The sequence below is a fragment of the Acipenser ruthenus genome, chromosome 3 (genome assembly GCF_902713425.1).
Source record: "Acipenser ruthenus chromosome 3, fAciRut3.2 maternal haplotype, whole genome shotgun sequence".
NCBI classification, from domain to species: Eukaryota; Metazoa; Chordata; class Actinopteri; order Acipenseriformes; family Acipenseridae; genus Acipenser; species Acipenser ruthenus.
Window position 1 is genome coordinate 34,410,306 of NC_081191.1, and position 25,188 is coordinate 34,435,493.

The 25,188-nt window shown below is 37.5% G+C and overlaps 1 protein-coding gene across 10 annotated transcripts in view; it reads left to right on the top strand.

Moving 5' to 3' along the window:
* LOC117394649 (FH1/FH2 domain-containing protein 3-like) overlaps window positions 1–25,188 on the top strand; it is a 262,112-nt gene that overhangs the window by 32,856 nt on the left and 204,068 nt on the right. For all 10 annotated transcript variants that reach the window (XM_059012819.1, XM_059012820.1, XM_059012823.1 and 7 more), the window contains exon 3: window positions 6,166–6,230. In XM_059012819.1, coding sequence (XP_058868802.1) covers window positions 6,166–6,230 — 65 coding nt within the window. The remainder of the gene's footprint in view (window positions 1–6,165; window positions 6,231–25,188) is intronic.

Consider the following 25,188-nt stretch of genomic DNA (forward strand, 5'->3'; position numbering starts at 1 on the left):
ACCATCACATTGGGGAAGCCAGCCACCTGGTAGAAACCCACTTTCAAGTCGTGTAAACCTATCCTTTGTGTGGAAAATTTAATATAATTCCCTGTGAACTTCAGCAGGGCATGCAGTACATGCTGGAAACACCTTGAAAAGGTGGTTTGAGAAGAGCCAGAAGCTAAATAATGTAATGAACAAAGCAGCTTCACTAAACCAGGTACAGCATTACTCCTGGCAGTTGTTGGCTCGAGAAAGACAAGATTCAGAACTTCCTTCTGGCAAAGATAAATGAGTGGTATAGTGAACAGAAAGAAGTAGTAGGCAAATATAATAGGATCGAGCTATGGCTTCTGCAGACTCCGACCTTGATGAAACTATGGTACCAGCCAAAAAGAAAAACAAATTTTCACAAAGACAAAAGTGACCTGTTAGTTAGTGAAATAGAAAAAAATCAGGAAATATTATTTAAGACTTCGCAGGGCCAAAAAAACATTAAGAAAAGAAACATGGAAAGAAATAACTAACACAATAAATAAACACAATAAACAGACACTTGACATAAAACACATGGCGTGACCTTAGGAGGATTACAAAAAAGGAAAACAAACAGGACAAACTCAATGTGATGTGTTAAACGTAGCGCAGACCCTGGGCAAAGCGAAAACAAATCAAAATGAAGATCTAAAAGAAAGGGTCTCCAAAAACAGAAAGCATAAATAAAACTAAGCTTGTTTCTATAGATGGAAGTTTACCATGGTAAATTTGCACGGTAATTCTGTAGTTTACCATGTTTGTACTTGTCTGTACCCTAACCATGCTTCCCTTTGCTTTCAGTGCTTTAATTTAAAGGGTACATAAGGACGCTTTTGTTTTATTGTGTTATATGTTCCCATGTGTTGCTACAACTGTTTACGTAAGGTGTGTATTTTTTTTACATTTTGACCACTTTTTTAAACTTTTAAATTGCATTCACTGCCTCAAGATGGCTTCACATTTACCCGCATGGACCTCTCAGAACTACATTTCCCATCATCCTCCTGCTCACTGGTAAATCCATCTCAGTTACATATGTGAGCACACGGATGATGGGAAATGTAGTTCTGCCAGGTCCATGCGGGTACATGTGAAGCCATCTTGAGGCAGGGAATGCAATTTAAAAGTTTAAAAAAGTGGTCAAAATGTAAAAAAAAAAAATTAAAACAATACACACACCTTACATAAACAGTTGTAGCAACACATGGGAACATGTAACACAATAAAATACCCTTTAAGAATATTACAGAAAACTTTTTGAGTCTACATATATATTAGAGTTGTGTAAAGGAAAAAAGTACAGTACATATACAAGTGCCAATTAGTGCGTGCATTGGTTAAAAGCGAGCACACTATTAACACGCATGCTCATTTTTAGCGTCCCTTAGTAAATGAGGCCCAAGAATGGGTATTTTTTTTATTAAAACTTTAAGAAGAATAGATATGTGTAACTAATTTGATTCTCAAGTATCAAGTATATTATGATTTTACCCTGATTATTTGCATCAGTAAACTTTTTTTTTTTCCCAGATGGAATATGCACTACCAGATGGTCACTATGCTACCACACATTTATCAGTTGGGAATAAAGAAATACATTGAAGTTTTAATTATATAAAACTTTCAACCTTTTTTTTTCAAACATTATTTCAGTTTCAGGCTAATCCGCTAGACATATCTTGTTTGATATATCACCATTTATTGCAAGTATCAGGTCTCCTGAGCGTTAGATTATTCCCATCTGTGCACACAGTCTTCTTTTTCCATACAATTTGACGGTGTTTAAGTTTCCTTTTTGATGACAATAATAAGAACAGAGAGTCACCTGTGTGTGAACCCTACATCTACAGCTGTGGCTGTGCAGTAACTGCGGTTGGCATGGGGAAATTGGGTGGTTGTGGTGGGGGGAAAATTCCTGAGGTGATGTTGAAGTGGATGTGACAGGAAGCCTCAGAACCCCCTTTTGTAACTAAAACTGGAAGCTTTGCAGCACGCTTTGGGAGGGTTACAAATTCCTACCAAGCACTGGAATAAATCTGGAGAGATCCCACAGGATCTAAGCAATCTGAAGCAAACTTTGTTGTTGTTTCATGTGCCACATATACTGCGTGAGGTGCATCTCTCAGTGGAGTGGTACAAATAGAACGTCTAACATACACACCATTAGGAGAAGTAATCCACCGTGTGGCGTTGGCAGCCTTGCCAAAACAGACACTGGCCTATGTGACTTGGTGGATAAACTATTGTAATCCACAGCTTCAATATTACTACAGTGTATGTATATATATATATTTTTCAGAAACTGGTTTTCCAGACACAACCATTAGAGAAACTCAGTTATGTGTATCAACGATAAACAGAAAGGATGCTTTATACAAAAACAACACACAGAATACTAATAACCGTATCCCCCTAGTTCTTGCCTACCATCCTGTGACCATAACTACAGCATCATACAAATACATTTTTGTATTTTCCAACATCTGCAAAGTACAAGAATTAACACCTCTACATCTCCTGTTGCCAGACATTTCAACACAAATGACCACACTCACGAAGACATCACAATTTGTGGAAAAATCACTGCTATGGGACAAATGCAGCCAGGAAGCAAAAAGAGTGCAAATTAATTTTCAAATTAGGCACTTTAGAACCTCTTAGAATTAACATTCTTGTCTGAAGTCATCATGTCGGCATCATGTCCTCATCCTCTGGAACTTTTCTTTCGAAAGACAACTTGTTTATAAAAACAGCTTGTTTACGCACTGCTTTTCCCATCCAGCCGAAAAAGTACTTGTAGTCCGAAACAGTCTGATATAATTGATTTTTTTTAATTTTTTTTTTTTTATCAATTATTCACATTTTTATGTACCTACATTACCTTTTTCTTTTTTATTTTGCTGCTTTTGGTAGCAGTTTTCCTTTATCAAATATTATATAGCATCACATTTTTAATATGCTATATTTAATTTGTTTCCCCAGCCCTGAATGGTTTAAGTGGGATTCAATTTTAAAAATAGTGCTTTACAGCTTCAGTATATTTTACATCTTCAATGTTCTATGGAATGTATTAAGACATAAATATTTGCTTTAACCAGTTGGCATGCCACAGGAGATTTAGCAACCAAACCATCCAGGAATTTTGCATAGTAAACCCATTGCAAGTGCAACTGCTGGCAAGGTTTCTGCACATATGGAGAATCTCTTGATGTGGTGCCTACAGTAATTCCATTTGACCCTGTGCTATCAATAGCCCACGGCCAGAACTGGCAGAAGAAAGTACAGGTTGCTAACCGCGCAGCTCCGCTTAATAAATGTACCACTGCAGCTTCACGGGCAGTGTTAGGTGCAGTGTTAGGTAAATCAGTCGATAAGGCCTACACACAATTTCCTTTTATATGTTGTTTTTGTTGTAAATGAAGGGTTGAAAACTGCTGAGGACTAAGCAGGGTTCTGTTCTGTGGCAGGTTGTGGCCTGAGTCAATGAACCTGTTGATTCCTGAAACTAAAACTGCCCCCCCCTTCCCTTTTTTTTTTTTTTTTTTTTTAGCGTGTATGGATTCCTTCACTTCTGGCTTGTCAGTTTAATTCCAAACCCCCTGTTGGTATTGACTGAAATTCATTTCCATGTAAGACAGTTCAGGTTCATGTGTGAAATGATTTTCTCTTGTTCCTTATTCAGCATTGGTATTTTGTTTTTGTAACTTTTAGTGATTAATTCAGTTAACATTTTACTGCAGTCCAAGGCACTCGGAGATAGGCAGCAGTTAAAAGCTAGAGTTCTTGATGTAACATAAACAGTTTACTTCATCTACATTTTTTTTTAAAACCATGAATTAACCTAGTATGACTTTTTCTGAAACCTCATAAATAGGCACCCATTAAGGCTAATGGTTGCAGAGTGAGTGGTAAAAATGGGTACCCTTTGTCAGTGGGAGGTTCAGGGGTGGTCAAGCCAGTAATGTTCTGTGCAAATATGTTTCAGATATTTGTGGGAAGAACACGCTGAACCCTGGACCAACAGATATACAGTATGTGAAAGGGTGCTGTCAAACATAAACTGTTTTGATTTCTGATACACTTGATTGACAGGATTGGAAGACTTTACAGGGCAGTCACTTTTTACTGGGATACAGCTTTCTTTAGATTGTGTTTTGCGAGTTAGATAAGCCATAACATCAGCTTCCCTCCACAGCAGCATTATTTCACACCTTAATCAGGTATCAGATTTCTACATGAAGAAACAGAAAGTCTGTTATATGTAAGTCAGCTGTATACAGCCCTGGCAACAATGTAAATCATACGTTGCAGTTTCCAGTATCATGACAGGTATGCAATGACCTATACCTCAAGTGTGCTCGATCAACAAGTAGTTCCCAAGTTAAATCGATCAGATGTCAGTCTGTCTCCTAAAAAAGAAGGAAACCATTATCCGCATTCACAGTATTTGAAATAACTTCATAGTGGCATTAGAGGAGAGAAACAGCTTGTTGATATTGTGTAAGTGTTGTTGATTATGTCTGTGTCATACGTACTAGGTTTGTTCATTATCTCACCAACACCCTAAATGAGTAGTTTTTTTTATTGCAGAAGACAGTCAATCAAAGACTGGGAATCTGTATTCAAACCCATTAAAGAGACCTACATCTGAGCCCAGTATTGATTATTAGGCAAGAGATCTACAACATTCAGGATGGGGCTCAGGGAGAGTGCTCATGTAAAGTTGTGAAGAGGTAAAGTAACCTTGAAGTGGCAGAACATGAGTGTCAAGAACCATGGGGCTCCTTTATTTAGTTTAATTATTTACCTATTAAGGGAATGAAGGATGGAATTGATATTACTTCCTGGCATTGAAATGAAAAGTAAACAAGGAGCCAGTCTCCAGTTCTGAGTGCTCTGCATGGCTGGAAACAATTAGAGAAATGACCAAGTAGGTATCCCTGGTATTCACACCGAAGGAGACAGAGTGAGGGAGAGCCAGGGAGACGGATTCTTATTCATAAAGGTCAAGACAAAGTGCTGGTTTTCTCAGGAAGAACTTCAAATTAGGTTTCCTGGGAAAACATTCAGCTGACGTCGAAGGACACCACAGCAGTCTTTTAAATACGCACTCGGCTGTGGACCTGTTCATCTCTCTTTGCAGCGCCGGAATGGACACTTGCTCAGCACAGTAGTTGTCTGAACCGTTTATCTTCGACATCAGGTCAGCCCAGCTCTCGTGTTAAAATGATAAAAAAAAAAAAAAATTGGTGACTACTAAATAATAAAAAATAATAACAATAATAATAAATAAATAAATAAATAAATTCTCAGACCCGGCCATATACTGCTGTCATTAGAATTCACCTGTGATCTCAGGAAGTTAATTTCATTGATCATTGGGAGCTAATATGGTGAATACAGGCACTTTTTCATAGGCTTTGCTTTGTTTTGAGATGTTTGTGCTGACAAATGGAGGCTCATATTGTCATACATTTTGAGCTGTATTTTGAGAATTGTTCATCCAATTGGAATAACACATGATATGGGTGTTCCTTTGCACAGGTTTGTGAGTTTATACAATTATAAAAAAGTCACGTGAATGAGTTCTGTTTTGATCAAAAGTTCCAAATATGTTACAAGAAGTTCCCCCTCATACTGACTTCCCTGATACTGGCTGAACTATTGAAGGTTATGTCCCCATGTGTTGCTACAACTGTTTAAATAAGGTTCCTGTAATTTTTCTTTTCATTGTTAACATCCTGACAACTTTAACTTTAAAGTCGGTTTCAGGTGCTCTGGCTTTTCTGTTCCATACTACATCATGGATCTTTATTGCTATGTTACCTGTTTGACAATGTGGGCATTTTGAAAATAGCTATGAAACAGGCTTTAAAAGTATAAAAAGTTGTCAGGATGTTAATGGAAAAAAAAAATTACAGGTACGTTATTTAAACAGTTGTAGAAACACATGGGGACGTGTACCGCTATATTTTTTAAGTTTATTTTTACATTACATAAAATATCACTATAATTGAAGTAACTTGCAAAATCTAAAACAGTGAACAAGTGTGTCTTTAAAATGATGGACAAAAAGCATCTGCAACAAGCAGTGGGCTGACATAAATCTGATGAAGTGATTTGTTTAATTTTGTTTTTCTCAACCAGGAGGGGCAAGAAACACAGTATGGTCCTGAGGACTCAGCTCTCTGTAAGGGTCCATGCCTGCATCGGTAAGTTAAAACACTTTATTAAAAGTGTTCAGGAAAGATCATTAAAATTAGTAAGAATTACTACGAATTTGGATACCTTGGACAGCACTGTCGTGGCCTACAGCACAGAAAATAGAAATGAATGTAAGCCCATCTGTAAGTTAAAAGAAATGATTATGACTTTTACCTTTTGTTGAGTGACAATTTAAAATGAGGAGAGTCAAAAGTTTTTAAATTTTGTTTTTTTATCTCACTTTCACCTTTAAGGCAGAAGGTTAGGATAATGTTTTCTAATAGTACTGTGTCAGATGCTTAGGGAGAGTTCCACCTGGGATATTTTGGAATGTTTTATGGCTTGTGCTGCAAATGAGCCAGTCAGGCAGAGCCAGTATTGAAGTGAGCTTGTCGGTTTTCAGATGGCTATCTGGTGATAGGCTGTTTGGATTAGTTTCACCTCTAGTTTTGTTTTCTGTTCTGATTTTACATCTTTTTAGCATTTCTTATCCATCCCTGGATTTGGGTTGGAACAGTCGCCTCCTTGTGCAGCTAAAGACAAGTTGTGAGTTGTTTCCTAACCTCCTGGTTAGCCAAAGCAGAATGCATAGAATACCTTGCAATATGTGTGAGATAATAGAGCTGGAAAGGATGCTGATTCCTTTAAAAAAAAAAAAAAAAAATAGGGTGTAGAGCACCACCTGCATTTTCTTAAGCCTTTATTAATTTGTGGACATGACTCACTGGAGTTAATTCTTACTTTTATCATTTTTAGTTGATTTATGAGCATGTCTTCAGTAGCTAGTGAATGCGGTTTAGTTTTGAGGATGTTCAGGGAGGGATGTCAATTCATGATATCTGAACAGAACACCAAAATGTAGTCATCCTGTCTCGCCAATTGCACCTCCACAGAAACCTGTCTTTTAGGAATTTATCATTCAAGTATTAGGTGGAAGCAACTGGGATTCTGATAGAGCTACATTAGAAAACAACATTATAGCACAGACTGAAACAAATTAATCATGACTAGTATTGTTAGATTCCAAGTATTCACTTCATATGAAGTGCAACTTTTGTATTTGTTTAAGCTGGGTTAGAGATGTGCAAAGAACAGAATTGCATTCCACACAGAGTTGTGCATTTTCATGCACATAATTAGTTTGTAGGTTGCTTGCACATATAATTTATGTACCCTGAAATGGTTTCAGTGAAAGGTTTTTCTTTGGTTCACTGAATGAATGTTACAGATTGCAGCTTGGTAATAGTAACCTGAAATAGAAAACATTTTCACTTGAAAGAAGACACACGTGGAGAGTGTTAGCAGCTCCACAAAATGCAACCAAATCTGAATTTAATTTGAAGAATGCTTTGAGAATTTGTAGGAAGCATTGTGGTTTTCAAACTCATGTGCACACTGTAGTGGACCAGAATAAGTACACGTTGGTTTCAGTTCATTAGACATCAACATAACTGAAAGGAAGAGAATAAAGAGAGCGGTCTCCCTGTTCAGAGCACTATTAACAGTGTGCGCTCAACTGGCTTTCTAAAACTTATTGGAAATTTGAGGACTTGGAGGTGGAATCTTCTTTCTTATGCTACAGCATTCATGTTCAGATCCCACTAGAATATTGGTTCATTTTTTTAACCACATATGCCTTCTGTAAACACTTTTATTATTCACGTCTATATACTGCTCCTGTATGACATGAATAAGAAAAAATACGTTTTTGTTTTTGTTAACTCTTCTACATTGCTATAGCCATTAGTTACATTTATAGAAAGCTAAAACAACCTAAATACATACATCTTTGCTTTAATGGTACAGGGAATTAAAAATAAGTCAATAAATAAAGGTCAGGTCAGAATCTGGTTTATTTGGAATAAAATAGGTATTCTGTCATGTTCGATCATTACACCAGATTGTCAGTCCTCAAAAACAGTGATACATACAGTGTGTGAGAGAGAAAATGTGAAAGAGACTACAGCTGTGCCATGACTATGCAGGACTTCTGCAGTTCAGATTAAGTAGGTTTTTTGGTGTAACCAGTCCAATGGTGCAATCCGTTGGTGTAACCAGATATGTCAAGGCCTAGTCCTCCTACTCACAAAAGCAATCCCCCTCATTATCAATCACGAAGATTTTCTCCGAGCAGGCCATTGAGATCCTGACACTTCATATAATCTCCTCATAAGTCACCAGACAGGAGTCTGGAGATGATACACACCAGAGCATTCCTCTTAAGTCAGTTGACCAACAAGGTTTGTACTCATGTTTAAAACTTTTATAAACTAATAGAAAACTAGTTCCATTGAAAAAAAGAAAAACTTGTAGCCTTACTACTCTTTAAGATTTATCTATTTACAATAGCTCTGGTGTGTCGGCTGGATGTGTCAAAACGGTAGGAGGTTTATTCGTTAAGAAAAGTAATAATAATAATAATAATAATAATTCTACAACTCGTTATCGTGGAGAGGCTCTGTGGAGGCTGGAAAACCTAAAGTGAATCTGTTGACAAAGACTGTGGGTTGTACGGGACCTACTGTATCACTGTCAATGCTTGTCAGAGGGTTTACTAGTGAAATGGAGCACTCCTGAAAATAAGTGTTTTCTCAGACGTTAAGGAAAATAAGAAAAAGAATCAGTCCTTTTATAAAGTAAGACGCATACTATGATAGCCCCTATTCTCCTCTGTTACTTCAGCCTTCAACCAACATCAGTTTGAAACTGGGGGACGGAGGGGGACGGAGGGGGACGGAGGGGGACGGAGGGGGACGGAGGGGTTCTGAGGAAGTCTGTATTCATGTCAGTGGTTCTAGACTTCAAAGCTTTCAGGAGGCAAGACGTTTTAGTCGCCACAGCCGGTGCTAGCTTTGGACCTATGTGTAAGAGATTAATGGCTGTTGTAATAAATCCCAGCTGCTTGCAATAGGTCTTTTATTTCTCCAAAGTCCAGTGTCATTTATTTTCTTGCGTTTACATCCTGTAGTCCACTTGAAGGACTGCGCATGAGGATTTTGTTGTTTCGCCAGTGGATTGTCATTGATCACTGATTGATAATTTCATTCAGCTTATGTTTTAGAGAATCTACTAGTCAGCTGTCTTTTCTTCTTCTTCTTCTTCTTTCTTATTCTGCTTGTCATGATGATATTTTTTCGGTCTTTATTGATTCTAAATGGCCTGTGATGGTAAGCAATGTTTACAGACAGGTAATAAAGAAAACTGTGTCATTAAGTATAATCATGGAACTACTTTATGTTGCTTGTTAAGCAAGGTTTTTTTTTCTTTCTGTCACTGATATATTGTTAGTTGTCAGAAGCAAAGCCATTGGAAGAATCAGTGGCAAACTGGCCCAAAAGACTACCTGTTTTTAAGGTAGTGGCAGTTCTACCACAGTTCGGAGTGAATCTTGTATACCTTTACATGCTAGAGAGCAGACCTGACCTGTTTAATGTCATTGTGGTTTGTGACTGTTCATTTTAAATGTTGGCTAAAAATATGCACATTTCTGTAAAACTGTACTTTTCTAGCTAACCCTTTATTCTTGTGAAATCAGGAATTTATTGTGTCTATCAGGTGGTCATCTAGAGAAAATATAGGCTCAGGTTTTTTGAAGTAAGATATTAATATAGTCAGGAGCCAAAGTATGATAACTGTTTAAAAAAAGAACCTTTTAATGAGGGTAAAGTGTGTGTATTTATTTAACTTAGAGGTTGAACTTTTGGAGTTTTGGGTTACCGAGTTCATGACTTTGCTTCTCTTTTGTTTTGGATCACTTCCTCCATTCCTTTCCATTTCTCAAGCCAACACATTGGATGAGACGGCACACATTGTAATTATGTTTTACAGATCTATAACATACAGTATTATAGTGCTAAAAAATTGCCTCTAAAATGAACTTGATGGTATGCTTCAGAAATCAGTATTTTTTATTGTCAGCATTCCTTTCTTTCTTTCGTTCTTTCTTTTGCCCCAGAGCAGGTCACTTTTTCTCCTGCAGTGCACTGTCAGCATTCTCTAAAGTGGACAGCTATTTCTGGGACTGTGTTTGTAGTGTGTAAGTTGTCTGATTGGCTCTCTGACAAGGAGATCTCAAGGACCTGCCCAGAGTTGGTGCATGGAGGCCACGCAGAGCATTCCCATTCTACCCTCAATCCCTGTGTGACAGGCAGCTGGCTTAATTTGTAGGGACAGATGAGCTGCTCTAAGTGGATGATGACGATCTCTGTAAGATGGCAGCCAGCTGTCGCTGCTCTTCAATAACTGTCTGCTAGGGGATTTGAGTTACACTTACCTCCCTTTGGTAGAGCTTCATTCAGTGTCAGATTGTTGACGCTGCTTGCACTAAAATAGAATTGGCCATGTGTACTGTAATATAGCTAGCCATATTAGTTAGCCCATATTCCTGTTTCTGCTACCAGCCAAAAAACATAAAAATGTTTTCCACTCCTTCATGCAGGTGTGCAATAGTTTAATCCCCTCTGCCTTATCCTTTCAATTGGCATTGGTAAAACAGATTGCTATAGGTTACACTGCCTGCTTTCAGTTGTCAAATACAAATACAATGCAGACCTACTAACAAAAAACATTAAAAGGCCAAATGGCAGGAGCATGGAGGAACAAAAACAGTATGGAGGGTTCTCTTTTAGTAATCTTGAACGGAGATAGCACTGACTTCAGTAGGCATCACTGTAACTCTGCAAGTGTGGACAGTCAGTTGTCAGTTTAGTCCACCAGACTCATTTCACATGTGACCTCTTTTAAGGATGTTTCTGCACACTTCCAGCATGGTTAAAATAAACATAGAGAAAACAAATATCAAAGTATTTTGTTCGCTTGGATTCTCATGGTTCCATCTCAGCTCATTGCAATATACAAGTCTGTCAGTGCCCAAAGCTGTAACACTGTAAATATACAGTACCTGCAGAGAACGAGGGACAGGTGTTCTGGCAAGGCTTTGATCAGTTAATACCTGATAAAGAATTGACCTAGAGACTTAAATCCCTCATTTCAGATTTCCCTTATCAACTACAGTGAAGCATGCGGTCTATGGCAAAGCCGCTAGACTAATTTGTAGGCTAATGGGCTGCTGTTCATAAGAACTGTATGGGGAATAGCAAGACCTGGATACAAAAGCTGTATAAGCTATAAAGTACAGTGAGTTGAATGGTTGTTATTCAACTATTTATAGGATTTAGAAGCCCAATTAAGAACAGTAACCACAAGTAATCAGACTAGATGGCCACCTGCAAGCTCATTGAAATAGTGAAAGTACTTTGAAGACTGAAACTTACTTCTTACTATAGTACAAGGGTTTTCAACCATGGGTACATGTACCCCTGGGGGTACTTATAAGGGTCATAGGGAGTATGCAGTGAAATAAAATAATGATCTTGAAATGTTGTTTTAACTGCATTATATATTATCTCTAAACAACTATGCATAAATATTTCATTTTTGTTTAGCAGCTCAAAGATTACAGCTTGACTTTTGCCTTACTATAGAAATGATCATACACATGCGTGATATTAGGAGTGGCTGCATTTTAGTAACAGCAGTATAGCGGCTGGTTGAATTTGTTTTCAGTGTTTGCTAGAGTATATCCACATTCAGAAAGGAGACACCCACCAATGGAATGAAATGAATGATTTATTGAATTGACAGATAAACATGCCCGTAAATGATTCATTGTTTGAATTTGACCCATGGCCTTGCCCACTGGAGCTCAATAGCCACCCCTACACTAGTAAAACTATAATCAACTAACTGTATTATATATTTCACCCCCCTGCAAAGTTTTCACATTTTGTTGGCACCTGAGCATACTCCACGACGCTTTCTAATTAGACTTTATATGTAGAATCTACACAAACTACTCCACATTGATCAAGTTAAAAAATGCATATAGAATATAAATTAGTAAGATTTACAGAGAAAAACAGATTCATCTCAGTTGCATAAGTATTCAACCCCTTTGCTACTGCAGCCCTACATCAGCTCAGGTGCAAATGATTTGTTTGAAAGGTCACAAAATTAATGAAATGATTTCAGCCTGTGTGTACTCAAAGTGTGTACTTTCCCTGAGGGAAATTATGGTAGATAATTTCCCTCAGGTATATAAAGACTTTCAAGCTGCAACTCACATAGTGATCCAACAAAGCAACCATGAAGACCAAAGAGCTTTTGAAACAAGTCAGGGATAAAGTGGTAGAGAGGCACAGAGCAGGAGAAGGGTACAAGAAAATTTCAAAGGCGCTGATTATTAAGAAGTGGAAGATGCATCATACCACCCAGACACTACCCAGATCAGGTAGCCTTCACAAACAGAGCAGCCGGGCAAGCAGGAAACTGGTTTGGGATGTCACTCTGAAGCCAACAATGACCTTGAGAGATCTGCAAAGTTCTGTGTCTGAGATGGGAGTCAGTGTTCACACATCAACAATAAGCCGGTCCCTACACAAAGCTGGCCTGTATGGACGGGTGGCAAGAAAGAAGCAGAAGCCATTACTCAAAAAGCCTCATCTTAAAAGATGGAGTTTGTGAAAAAAGCATGTAGATGATACTGCAGACATGTGGAAAAAGGTTTTGTGGTCAGACATTTATAATACATTTATAATACAATACAACATATAGCCTGTTGCTTTCCTACAAGTATCAAGACAGCACACATTCATATTTCACCTTTCGTTCTAAACATTCCCAAGCAATGCACAAAACAATTGAAAAATAAGAAGTTATTTGCCATTAATTAATACCTTGAGATCCATCTAGAGATAAGGAACACCCCGGCACTTACCTAGTTCAAGTGGCAGTAAACAACAACTGGCTACCTTGAAGTGCAGGGGAATCTAAACTTGGCTAGAAATAAAATAGTCAATTAGAATTCTATAATAATAATACTGACAACAGCTTCCTGGTGTCTAAACTGAGGGCAAGCAGAACCCCAGTATTGTACTGATCTAAATGATATGCTGTATGCTGTAACACAGGAGAACCACCAACATGATGAGAATATTCACATTTGGTAAACTTAGACTTATTCTTAAAAGTAATGTGCATAATTCACAGGATTATTGGACTGTCCTACATGCTTCAGCATTTTATTTACAAATTATCTGCTTGATTGGTCCAGTTAGAAAAGGTAACAGTTCAGTTCTGTCCCTTTGTGGGCTACAAACTCAGTAAGAGCAGCTTTCTGTGGAAATTCTTTGGACACCTCTTCTCTAATGCTTTAGAAATTATTAACACATACTTTAAATGAAGGCATGTGCATACTATATGTACTTACGTCATACACATATGGAAAAGCAGATGCACACAAAAAAGAGGGAAAAAAAACACCTGCAGATTTCAATTATAGAGTCAGAACTTTCAGAAGCATTGCCTGCTTTGCCAAGAGTCCTGAAACTGATCTCTGTAGGTATACTGGAAATATATAAAGTACACTGACTTTTGTACACTGAGTTTTGTTTTGTCACAATGGGGTGGGTGTTGGGTTGGGTTGGGGGGGGTGGGGGGGTGGAAAGGTTTTTTCATTGCCAGAGTGGTAAACCAATAATAGAAGACTGGGATTTGCCACTAGATTCTTAGTCACTAAAGGTCTGGGAAAATGTTATTCACTGCAATACCTCCAAATACATTAGATGGAATAGATCAGATGTTACGCATAACACTGAAGTATTTTGTATTGCTGCACTGATGAAATTAGGGATACTAAATCTGATATACTGTATGTGGCAACTTTATTATTATAATATAATACTGCGTCTTTCTACGGTAAGCAAGGAGCCGGTAACAGTGTGGCCTGAGCAGATCTGAAAAGTAAATAAGCCTGTGTGGAGTTTGATATTTAAAAGAGCCCTTGCACTGACCAGTGTTCATGAATGTTCTTTGAAAGTTTAACGCTGATGTGCTTTCTGCCGTAAGTGTTTTATGGTATCATTTAATTCCCTGAATGTCCTTTTGCACTCACTCATTAAGCTGCATATGGGTTTTTATCACACACTGTATATTTTCAAATCAAGGTAAATTGCCATAAATCAGATGGTTTTTAATGTATTTTGGTCCCCAGACCACCTGGATGTAGCTCTCATAACATAATGAGGGAGGGAGACATCAGAAAAAGACAAACATCTTCAGAAGATGATAAATGAAAAGTGAAATGCTGTAAACAATATTTGCAACCTTATATATCAGACCTGTGGCTTTAATAAACTGCTCTGTTACCTTTGTACATAGCCTACAAACTGTTACCCTAAACATAAACAAACACACAGTAGTTGTGAATTATACTACAATTTATTACCTCCAAATTGTTGTTGAATTGAAAACCTAATCTTTTCAAATGTCTTACTGGAAGACTGGGTGTTTTTGCACAAGACAGAAGGACAGCTGTCCATCTCATTTCCAAGTTACAAACTACCATTTACCATGGTAAATTTGCACTGTAATTTTGCAGGTTTCCATATTATATCGAGTGTCTTTCCAGCATAAAGGTCTATTATTGTATACTGAGAATTTGTGTTACAGATCAGCTAAAATAGAACACTAGTATTCTTTTCATAAAAGGCAACAGGAGGTGAACCAATGAGCCACCAATGTTTAATGGCACTGTTAAGAATCAGGGAACAGCCATCTTGCATGATGGGATACCATAAGTATTTTTTATATCTTTGGCTGATCCATAGCATTGGTTTATATTTATAGATATCTAGGTTAAAAAATACAATAAAACACATGCATCTGCCATATGGTATTATTATGTATTTATTTGTACTTGTGACTGCGAACTGTTTAAGATCCTGTCTGGGCCTAGAATGATACATTCATCCACCAGGAATTTATAGTATTTCCAAGACCAGAAGAACAAAGTGAATACATTATTTTTTTCCTTACATCATAACAAGAGATCAAAACCTATTGAAGGGTACCAAAACCAAATGCGGGTTGACATGTTTGGCAGGCCATAAAAGGGGAATTCAGAGTTCACACCAGCAAGGCTTTCTTACTGAAGAGGAAAAAATGTGTGAACCTAATACCTGAAAAAAACCTACCGTGAGTTTCAACAAGGCATTCTCCTTAGGAAGGCTATCAGTTATTCCTGTGATGTGGTGCCGGGGTATAGTATTGATTTTACAAAGCTGAAGAATTGTGAAGTGGGTGAAATAACAAATACAGTACTGCAGTGCTGGGGGTTCTTCTCTGCTGAATATCTACTGACGCACCACTAATCAGAGACTCTTAGTTCAAAATGTGAGAAAAAGAAAAAAAAAGTGATCTCTTTTTCAAGTTACGTAGTGTACCGTGGTTTCTTGGGCTTTATTACACTTTGCTATACTTTTAATATGGTAAACTTTTGTAAGTAAGGGATAAACAACGATAAGTGTTGATTCGCTAAAAATAATGAATCGTTTCGAGTGCTGTTAGGCACAAGAAACTCTGGATTATCTGTCCTACCGATTCAACACTTTAGTTGTTTATTATTATTATTATTATTATTTATTTATTTCTTAGCAGACGCCCTTATCCAGGGCGACTTACAATTGTTACAAGATATCACATTATATATTATTTTCACATTATACAGATATCACATTATTTTACATACAATTACCCATTTATACAGTTGGGTTTTTACTGGAGCAATCTAGGTAAAGTACCTTGCTCAAGGGTACAACAGCAGTGCCCCCCACTGGGGATTGAACCCACAACCCTCCGGTCAAGAGTCCAGAGCCCTAACCACTACTCCACACTGCTGCCCTGTAATAATATGAAAAGCTAAACTGAAATCTCAAACCTTTTTTGAAGTGTTACATTTGAAATGTGTAACACTAATGAACTAATTGTTGAAATGATTGTTGCATAATATGTTGAATTGTTCTGACTCACTGTGGTTCCATAACACTTTGGATTCGTAACACTAACTATGGTTTCGATATATCTGCCCCGCACTGTCCTTCTCTTCAAAGTCACGCAACCACTTTTAGTTAGAAGAGTCATAGAATTAATCAATCGAAAGATCAAAGTGACATCACAGAAATGTTTTAAGGGTAGATAAACTATTCTGAACATTAGTGGACCTAATTTTGTATTTTATTACTAGTACCATTTGAGAACATTACCCTGTATTTATATTACAGAAAATATAAAATAAAATACTTTTTTAAGGATTAAAGGAGTAGGGCAGGACATTATAACCTAGCTGAGGACCAAACTGTAGACTTAGCATGAGTATGGCTGCAAAGAGTTAATTACTCCCCCAGTGTTCCTTGAAAGAACTGAGCTCAGCTCAGGTGCTCTGTGACAGCGGCTGTGGCCTGTAGCTCGAACTGAATATTAACACCAACAGCACCTCTCGTGCAGTACCAGCACAGGCCTGTTGTAACCCATATGCCATTAATCAGCAGCCATCTGGTTCCCATTGTAATTTGAAAGAAAAAATCAAATACCTCTGTCTACATGTTCATCACCACTTATATTTTTGGATCCATTGTACACATTCTCCAGCTGAAGCAAAAGCCTCTGACATATTTCTGAGGAAACCTGACACTGCAAACAGTGATACTGATTCTAGTTGAGCCTAATTAGCTTGTTTTTCTCTTAACTGATGAATTATTATTGTTCTGTATCACAGAAAATGATGAGGTAGGTTTTTAATATGAGGTACATAAAGGGAGACAGATTAGATATAATCAAACTGGTTTTCTACCACATATGATATCTCAAACCTCAACCTAATATCAGCAGCTTTTCCTGATTTAGTGTTGTACATCGAGTACCTGTGCTACCTAATTCACCTGTGTTGAAACAGTCAAGCAGAACTTTCAGACATTGGCCAGCAGATTCAGTTACACTGATCTACTCCAGGCCATCACACTCACTCACAGCACTAATGTAACAATGTGATATAACGTAGGACAGTGAGCCACAGCACTGGCAAAATAGTTTTTAGACTCACAAACAGACACTTAACATTACTTAAGCTGGCCTCTAGGGCTAGAATCATCACACAGCATAGAAAATTGTCAAACTAGCACCCTTAACAGTACGTGAGTGAAATAATCCAGCATGTTACCACTAAAATCTTGTATTTGAAGTATTTTTGCAGTTTCTATACACAGCAGTTTCATTATTTCATGCCTTAAATCTGCGAATTGTATGATTATAATAGCTCTTAGGCATTTTAGACAACATCCGTCAATGTGCTGACAACAGACTCGTTAAGGTTACATATTTATAGGGTCTGTCATTTTGTAATGAGTTTTGTATTTTTTTTATAGTAAAACTTTATCTTTTTAAGAATGAACATATACACTTCAATATTCATATGGGCTGGGTATTCCATCTTACATAGTGTAGCCTAGAGATGCTACAACAAACAAATATTTAGTACATTTAAACATGTTCTTGAAGTTCCTCCTGGGTTTCCGTGGCATCCAGCAGAGTGAAGGACAGTCAGAGAATGCCTGAAGGTTTAATTGGGGAATGTTTGACGTAGTGTACAGCTTTACAATTTTTTCCCTCTTAATTAAGTGTTTGATGTATGACAGGATGACACTGACAGATGCTCATTGTGAAACATTTTAAAAGTTTTGCGTAAACAATGCAGTTTCTGTCTGCATTGTTAGCACTGGATGATTGGTTGCATTTGATGAAGTTGTGTTTTAGATGTTTGTCTAACATTAAAACGGTTTATTTATGGACCCTGCTGTGGTTTATATAATAAAACATTTTAATACATCAATACATACACTGCAACATAGCATTGAGGAGTGGTTGTATACCCCTTCAGAATAATTTAACTTCTTTCTTCTTCGAATTGAGCCTTCCAATGGGGGCCCCGCACCCAATCGGCATGATAAAGAAGATGTTTGTAAGAATCTTTGTCCAACTACTCATGTATTTATCTTTTGGTGTTAAGGGTATCAACTATAGATAATGTAACTACAAAAGGTAAGCCAAACAGTGTATTAACTGCAAAGCTTGGACAAGTAGCTAGCTACATTAGGCAGAATTCAGTGTAGCCCCATATGAAAGTGGTGAGCACATTGTATTGTGAGTAATCCATAATTTACATTTACATTTAGCACATTTATCGGATATTCTTTTGAAGTTGTGCCCAGGTGTTTAAGTTGCATAACATCATTTTTGAGAACCCTTCATCTTTGAAAATCTTGGCAAAAAAATAAAAAGGATACTGCACAACTCCCTTGCTGTACAGTACACATCCAAGATAAGGATGCTTGACACATATCTAATAGGTTTAATTTTAGAACTGACATCAGTATCACGGGCCACTGTTGGAACTAACTTCATGACAACAGGAGAGTCATTTAATTGTGTGGTAAAACATTACCCTTAACAAGTCTAAACTGAAATTACTACTTTAGTATGAAAACTCAAACCAATGAGTGCTGGCTCTATTTACAGAAGTATCCAAGAAGCTGCAAACAGTTGATAATTTAGGACTCAATTCTAAAACGAGCTGAACCACAGGGTAGCTTGTGTTTGATTAATATTAAAAAAAAAAACAGTTCCAACTCGGACTGCAAATAGCTATTGAAAGAGTATATCATAATTATTTCAAAGTAAGGGGTGAAGACCCCAGCTGGATGTGGCCTAAAGGCTCTTGGTGTTTAAAAGTTGCCAACCTCTTCAGAAAACAATTGGAGACCACCCACAACTGTGGGGGTCCTAAATGATGCCAAGAGAGCATTAGATTGCCAACCCCTTGTTTAGAGTTTGGAAAACAAAAAGTACAGTATACGTGTATGAAGGCCAACAAAGCAAGTGTAAGCTTTTGGCATTACAATCTCGGTTCTGTTTTTAACTTTTTTTTTTTGCGTGTGTGTGATGTGACGCCTAAATCTGTCCAGGGGAATCTGGAGCTTGTTTCGGTCGGGTGGCTAAACAAAATCTTTTCTGTCTTGAATCCGACATGCTGTCTCGATTTTCTGTTGTGCTCTATAGGTACCATGACGGGAGATTAACGACTTTAAAGCTAACTCAGACTGTTTTTATTATCATACAGTAAAGTACACCCCTCTGGTTGCATGCAGTATAGGACTTTATAGGTGCTGCGTGTCAGTGCTCTTTGGATTGCCTTGATATACAGAGTAATGCCTTGTTATCACCTGTTATAAGCAAAACTTAACAGGGGGGACTAGCTTATCTCCACGACTTACTGTCTGTCCCACAATTGATATAGAAGCAAAACTGTCTGCTCATATGTGGTCTCTGTCTGGCACAGGTTGTTTAAACATACATTATATCTTTGTTTAACAAATGACGTTCATCATATGTGAAAAACGGAAAAGGTTACGTTTCTTATGTGGAAACATTTCATACTTCCATGCTAACCACTTTAACCGTTTCCCCATTAGAACCTGCTCTAACAAACAAACCACCCCTTCCCTACTACTGCATAGTAATGACAGCCGTTTACAGTAAAGAGACCTCAAATCTGCCTTGTTCTCCTCTTTGTGAAACTATCAAAACTCTAAACAGTTGAATAGATGTCAAAGGCCTTCATTGTGGGCTGCCAGTCTGGCTGCATCGAATGTAGACGATTAATGAAAAACAAATAACAAAAATGAATTGTTTTCTTGAACTCCAGGTCACAAGATGTACTTGTGTCTCATTATGGTTTATTAGGTAGTGGACTGCACAGCTAGGTATATGCTGTTATTATTTTATACTGTAGTTGGATATTTGAATAGACCTTTGACAGACAGTGCCAAATGAGCTATTTGCTAATTTTACGTAACGTTATAGTACTGTAAAGGCAAAGAAATTCCATAAGCAAATAAGGGAGCCTCATCTTGTAAAGGCTAATATACCTTATTGTTGTGATTATTTCCATAGTGGTTTCCATGGCAGCAGTGTTAGTGATCTTCTCAAATGGCCCTTGATTTCTGACATTGACAAATATAATAAATGTGGACGGATAACAATATTGCTATTGCTATATAACAACATGGCTATGATTATAAACAAGTTCCTGTTTTTCTGATCTTGACGTGGTTGGATTTTGTAATGCTAAAATGTGCTGGTATCGCTGGACACGATAGAAGTTATTTTGGTCATCTTTTGGAGTCTGTCATCAGAATGTCAGTTATTTTTTAGCTATCATAACAAAAAAATCTTGTTGCTATTAGTTCCCCATGAGCTAACAGGAGGTTACAACTTTGTTTGATATTTAAAGCTCCCAGGTTATTTTTAATTCAAAAAATATTGTACGTTATGACATAGTTATTTGTTTGTAGTTCTGATGATTGAGTGTTCTTTGTATAGTTGGTTAAAAAAAAATAGTATGAAGCCAGGTATTATCTTGCTGTTGCTGGTGTCCTTCTGTCCACTCATCAGCCCTGTTTCATACCAGTTAAGAGCCTTTTTCAGCCAAGGAACAAGACTGATTGTTGCCCAAAGCAAATGTAATGTGAAGTCACAAGTATCCTGTAACTTATGTTATACAACTGCATTAGGAGGATTCTAGCGAAAAGGTTTATATGGCTTCACTGACATTGAACTAGGGCAACAGATGCAGTAAGATAATGGATGTGAACCGTACAGCTTGAGAGAGGAGATGAGGTGGGAGCAGTTCCAGGTCGTGTCATTGGTGCAGGAATAGAAATCATGAGGGTCGGGCTTTGAGGACAGTGGAGTAGCTCCAGACTGTGTCGGGTTGATTGCAACAGGTGATGGAGCAAGGAGTGCCTTCCATTGGGGGAATGACTGCAGATATTGTAAGAGTAGCTCTAGCCTCATCCACCCTACAGCTATGGGCATGCACAGAAACCCTTGAGCCAGAGCTCAACCACACTTGGGCATTGGGGGGAGGGGGCAGTTCAGTTCCCCCCTACTGAGCCCCCGACACCAAGTCCTGCAGTTGCATAATTCCAACTATGCTTGACCTCGAAGTAAGGCTTTCATGTTTACACATGCTATATATGAGTATACTAACTGTAAACAAAACTGAACCGTTTTCACTCTGACACTTGTGCCAGATGAACAAACAACAATCTAGAACCAATCCAAACAAGAAAAAAATAAATAAACTATGCAAATAAAACAGTGCATGATCGAGAGAACTAAAATAAGCTCTTTAGAAACAATAAAGCAAATAATTAATATTAACACATTTCGTGACGGATCCCTGAGTTTAGCGTAAAGGTTTGGCGAACATTTAATTCTGTTAAAAGTAACCTAAACTGAACGTTTAAAATTGACAACTGAAACACTCAAATCAGGTCTTAGATGTATTATATATAAATATTGTTCCTTACTATTGGCCTAAATGTGATGCCATTGATCAATCAAATAACTTTTCCTTCAATATCTATTTCAAGTTCTACCATGTGCATGATTACCCAACCCCTGCTCCCTTAACACTTTTATCAGAGTATCTTATCTGCAGGGAAGAGGAGATCCCTCGTAAAGAGTCTGACAGTTAAACGTTTCCTAGTGGAGGAATATATTACAGCTGTCCTTCCGATTTCATGCTTTCTTGTAGACAGTAGCCTGCATGACATGGAGTTAATTCACAAACCAGAAGGCACGACAAACATGGGATGGAGTAAAACTAACTAAATAAATAATGCCAGCTGAACGTGGGGGTAGTCTCTGTTCCAAGGAAACAAATCCCTTTGCTTGTATCCTAGAATGGTCCAAATGTGCACACTGTAATGTAACTTTGCACCAACAGAACAACAGCTTGTAGGCTATAGCATGCATAATGCTTTACTGCTGCAAACTTAGTATTTTCTTGTCCAACTCCCATATTAATAATAGTTCAATATAGTGTATATAACTTGTCAGCGGTTTTCCTAGTACAACTAATTCTGACACAAATACAACCATTCTGTACTGCCTCCAGCTATAGTAGTACTTTGCTTTTTTAAATGTTCCAATGTGTTTATTACATTCTGGACTCGTATTCACTAATTTGCTGTTCTGTTATTGAATTAAATCTTTAACTTTTTTTTCAGAATGTTATGGCCTAGAGGTTAGGGAGGCTGAGGCTGAATAATTGAACCTAGCCCAGCAAAGCTCAAAAACATTCATAATCTAAATTAAATTGTACAAACTGGCTGGTCTAGGAATAATGGTATAGTACGGCAATGGTCAAAAGTGTATCATCTAGAATTTTCGGATTGAGACATAATAATAATTTTAATATTAATACACACGCAAACCAGTCATGTTTGTGATTTTGATTGTCACCTGTCAAAATCACAAAATGTTTGAGGACTTATTATATTATAGTTAATGGATTTTTTTTTTAAATGTATTTTTATATTATAGTAATAAAAATTAAAATAATATAAAAAAAAACAACATCTCCCTGGATTTTCGGTTGCCATTTTAACCTGAGTGTACTGAGTGTTATGTATCTAATAAAAGACACACACACACACACACACACACACACACACACACACACACACACACACACACATATATATATATTAGGGGTGGGCATAAAAATGGAAATTGTATCGATATCGTGCACGTATTTTGATATCGATAACTAGCCAATCCAGAAGTAATTTAAGTCTTCTCTGCCTATAAATGCACGACACATGGTGTATGGTGTCATGCTGAGTGCTGCATTATTTTTAGACGTGTTTTGATGTTTTAAAAACACATCTCACTTACAATACTGAAAGTTCACATTTTAAAAATACATTAATAACAGTGTAAGTAATCGCAGGGAAAAAATGCAATTAACCACACTGACGCATGCGCATAGCTCAAAATAATCCCACTAGTGCTTAATGCAGCATGCAAATAGCGTTTGGTACCTTGTGAGCACGTTCTGAGTGAAAAAAACATATATATATATATAATTATTTAAGCCGATTTTCCTGTTTATTTATTTATTTTTTGTCTTTTTTTTTTTTTTTTTTTTTTAGGTGTGAATGCCTTTAAAAAAGACGGTCCTGTTTCTTAATTAGTTGATGTGCGCACTTTTTGAAAACAGGATATAGTTTCTGGTAAGGGATTTGCTGGTGAGAGTAAACAGTTGAAGAAATGGGTAGAGCACATGAGAGAGGAATCAATAGAATAAAATGATTAAATAATACTTTAAGGTGTGGTGTTTGCCTACGACTCTAACAATGATTGGTATGTATAGGATTTGTTGTATCTTAATATAAAATAAACATGATTATACTGCGTTTGTATTTTTAGCAGTATTATCAATAATACTGCTAAAATCTGCGAGCAATGTGAATTTTTTTTTATCCCGCGATATGGAAATTATTATCGATATGGAACGATATCAATATCATATCAAAATATTGATATTGGTGCCCACCCCCTATATATATGTGTGTGTGTGTATATATATATATATATATATATATATATATATATATATATATATATATATATATATATATATATATATATATACACACACACACACACACAAGAGCACAGGATTTACTTTGCCCATTGAGCTCCGTGCTTGCTCTATTCCTTTGTTGTCTTTTACATGTTAAACCAAGGATCTTAGTTCTTAAGACTGGGTGTGAAAGCCCTGCCAATGAAGTCTATGTGGGCTGTGGGAAAAAGCACCCTAGCTTTGTGCCTCAGACCGAGCGGAGGTGGGAGTCACATCAAACATGACCCCAGTGGGGTTACTCAGAGCTAAGTGTAGACAAGATTCTTGCTGACTGAGCTGCTTTCATAGTGACAAGTGTGAGGGACGGCAGTCTTTGACAGTGATTGAAGCTACTGGATTTCAAGACAACTCCTTTAGCAGATAGATAAGCACTAGAGTAGTTTGATTCAGGGAGTGTTGTGGCATGCCTTGCGTACATCCCAACATTGTAATTTAAATCCTTAACAACAGTTTAGGGTATAGTTTCGTGAATACAACACTTACCACTATTTCATTAATATACCCCAAATATTCTTAGAAAATACTTATTACCCCCAGTGGAAATATACAGTAGTGCAATTACAAAATAAATAAATAAAGCAAAACAAATGTATTGTTGACAAATGTTGACATATAGGGGTAGGGGTAAGTATAGGCGCAGTGCAAATAATTGCAGATGCAAAATTCAAAGTGCATTGCGGCCAGACAATTATTTTGCACTGCGCCCTATGTAAGTTTAAGAGCAATGCAAATTACTCAACAAGCACAAATAGTGATCCACAATTATGATAACAAGGGTCTCAATGAGCGCAACAGTCTATTTAGCGGCCGCACTTGCAGCCCAGAGGGGATGGAGTAAGAAGTACAGAGAGCAGTAAGCATTGTATGACATTTGTGGAGCATGAAAATACAAACAAAAATAAATAATATGTCAGAGGAAGGGCAGCAAAGGAAAATAAAATAAATGTTTCCTGAGAAGGAGCTGAGAGTTCTTACGGCTGAGGTCACTCAGCATGAAACAGTTGTTTGGAAAGGCCTCAGCCAACATCAGTTATGCTAGTATCCTTAGGAAATGATATGTATTGCCCTGCTCTTTTCAGAATGACATCCAGAAATGTGCCTAGCACTCTGGATAAGGTGGAATGCGCTATCCCTCTAGACATTCCAACTGTGGTCTGAAAGAAACCAGAGGCAAGTAGTGCAGAGAATACAGCACTATCACATGTGCAGGGATAGCAGTCCCTAGGGGTCTAGCTCATCTCTCAATTCAGCTATTAGCTCTAGGATGACCTGCGGAGTGAGCCGATAACGCTTAAGCACCGCATTCCCCGGCATCCCAAACATAGTGGCCCTGAAATTGAATATGCAGGGTCTTGTTCGTCTTGCCCTTCTCTTCCGAACGTGTTCCTGCCTCTCTTCAACAACAGCCAAGTGTCACTGCATCTGGAAGTGTAGCACAGCAGCCATACTGAAGCCAATGACAGGTCTCTGCAGTTGTGTGCTTTTATACAGCTCTTAATTACCCACTTCAGCAATCGTTTGCATCTTGTAAGAAGAGGTGTAAAGTTTTTGGAGGGTCAGCAATTCCCTAAGTGCAAAGC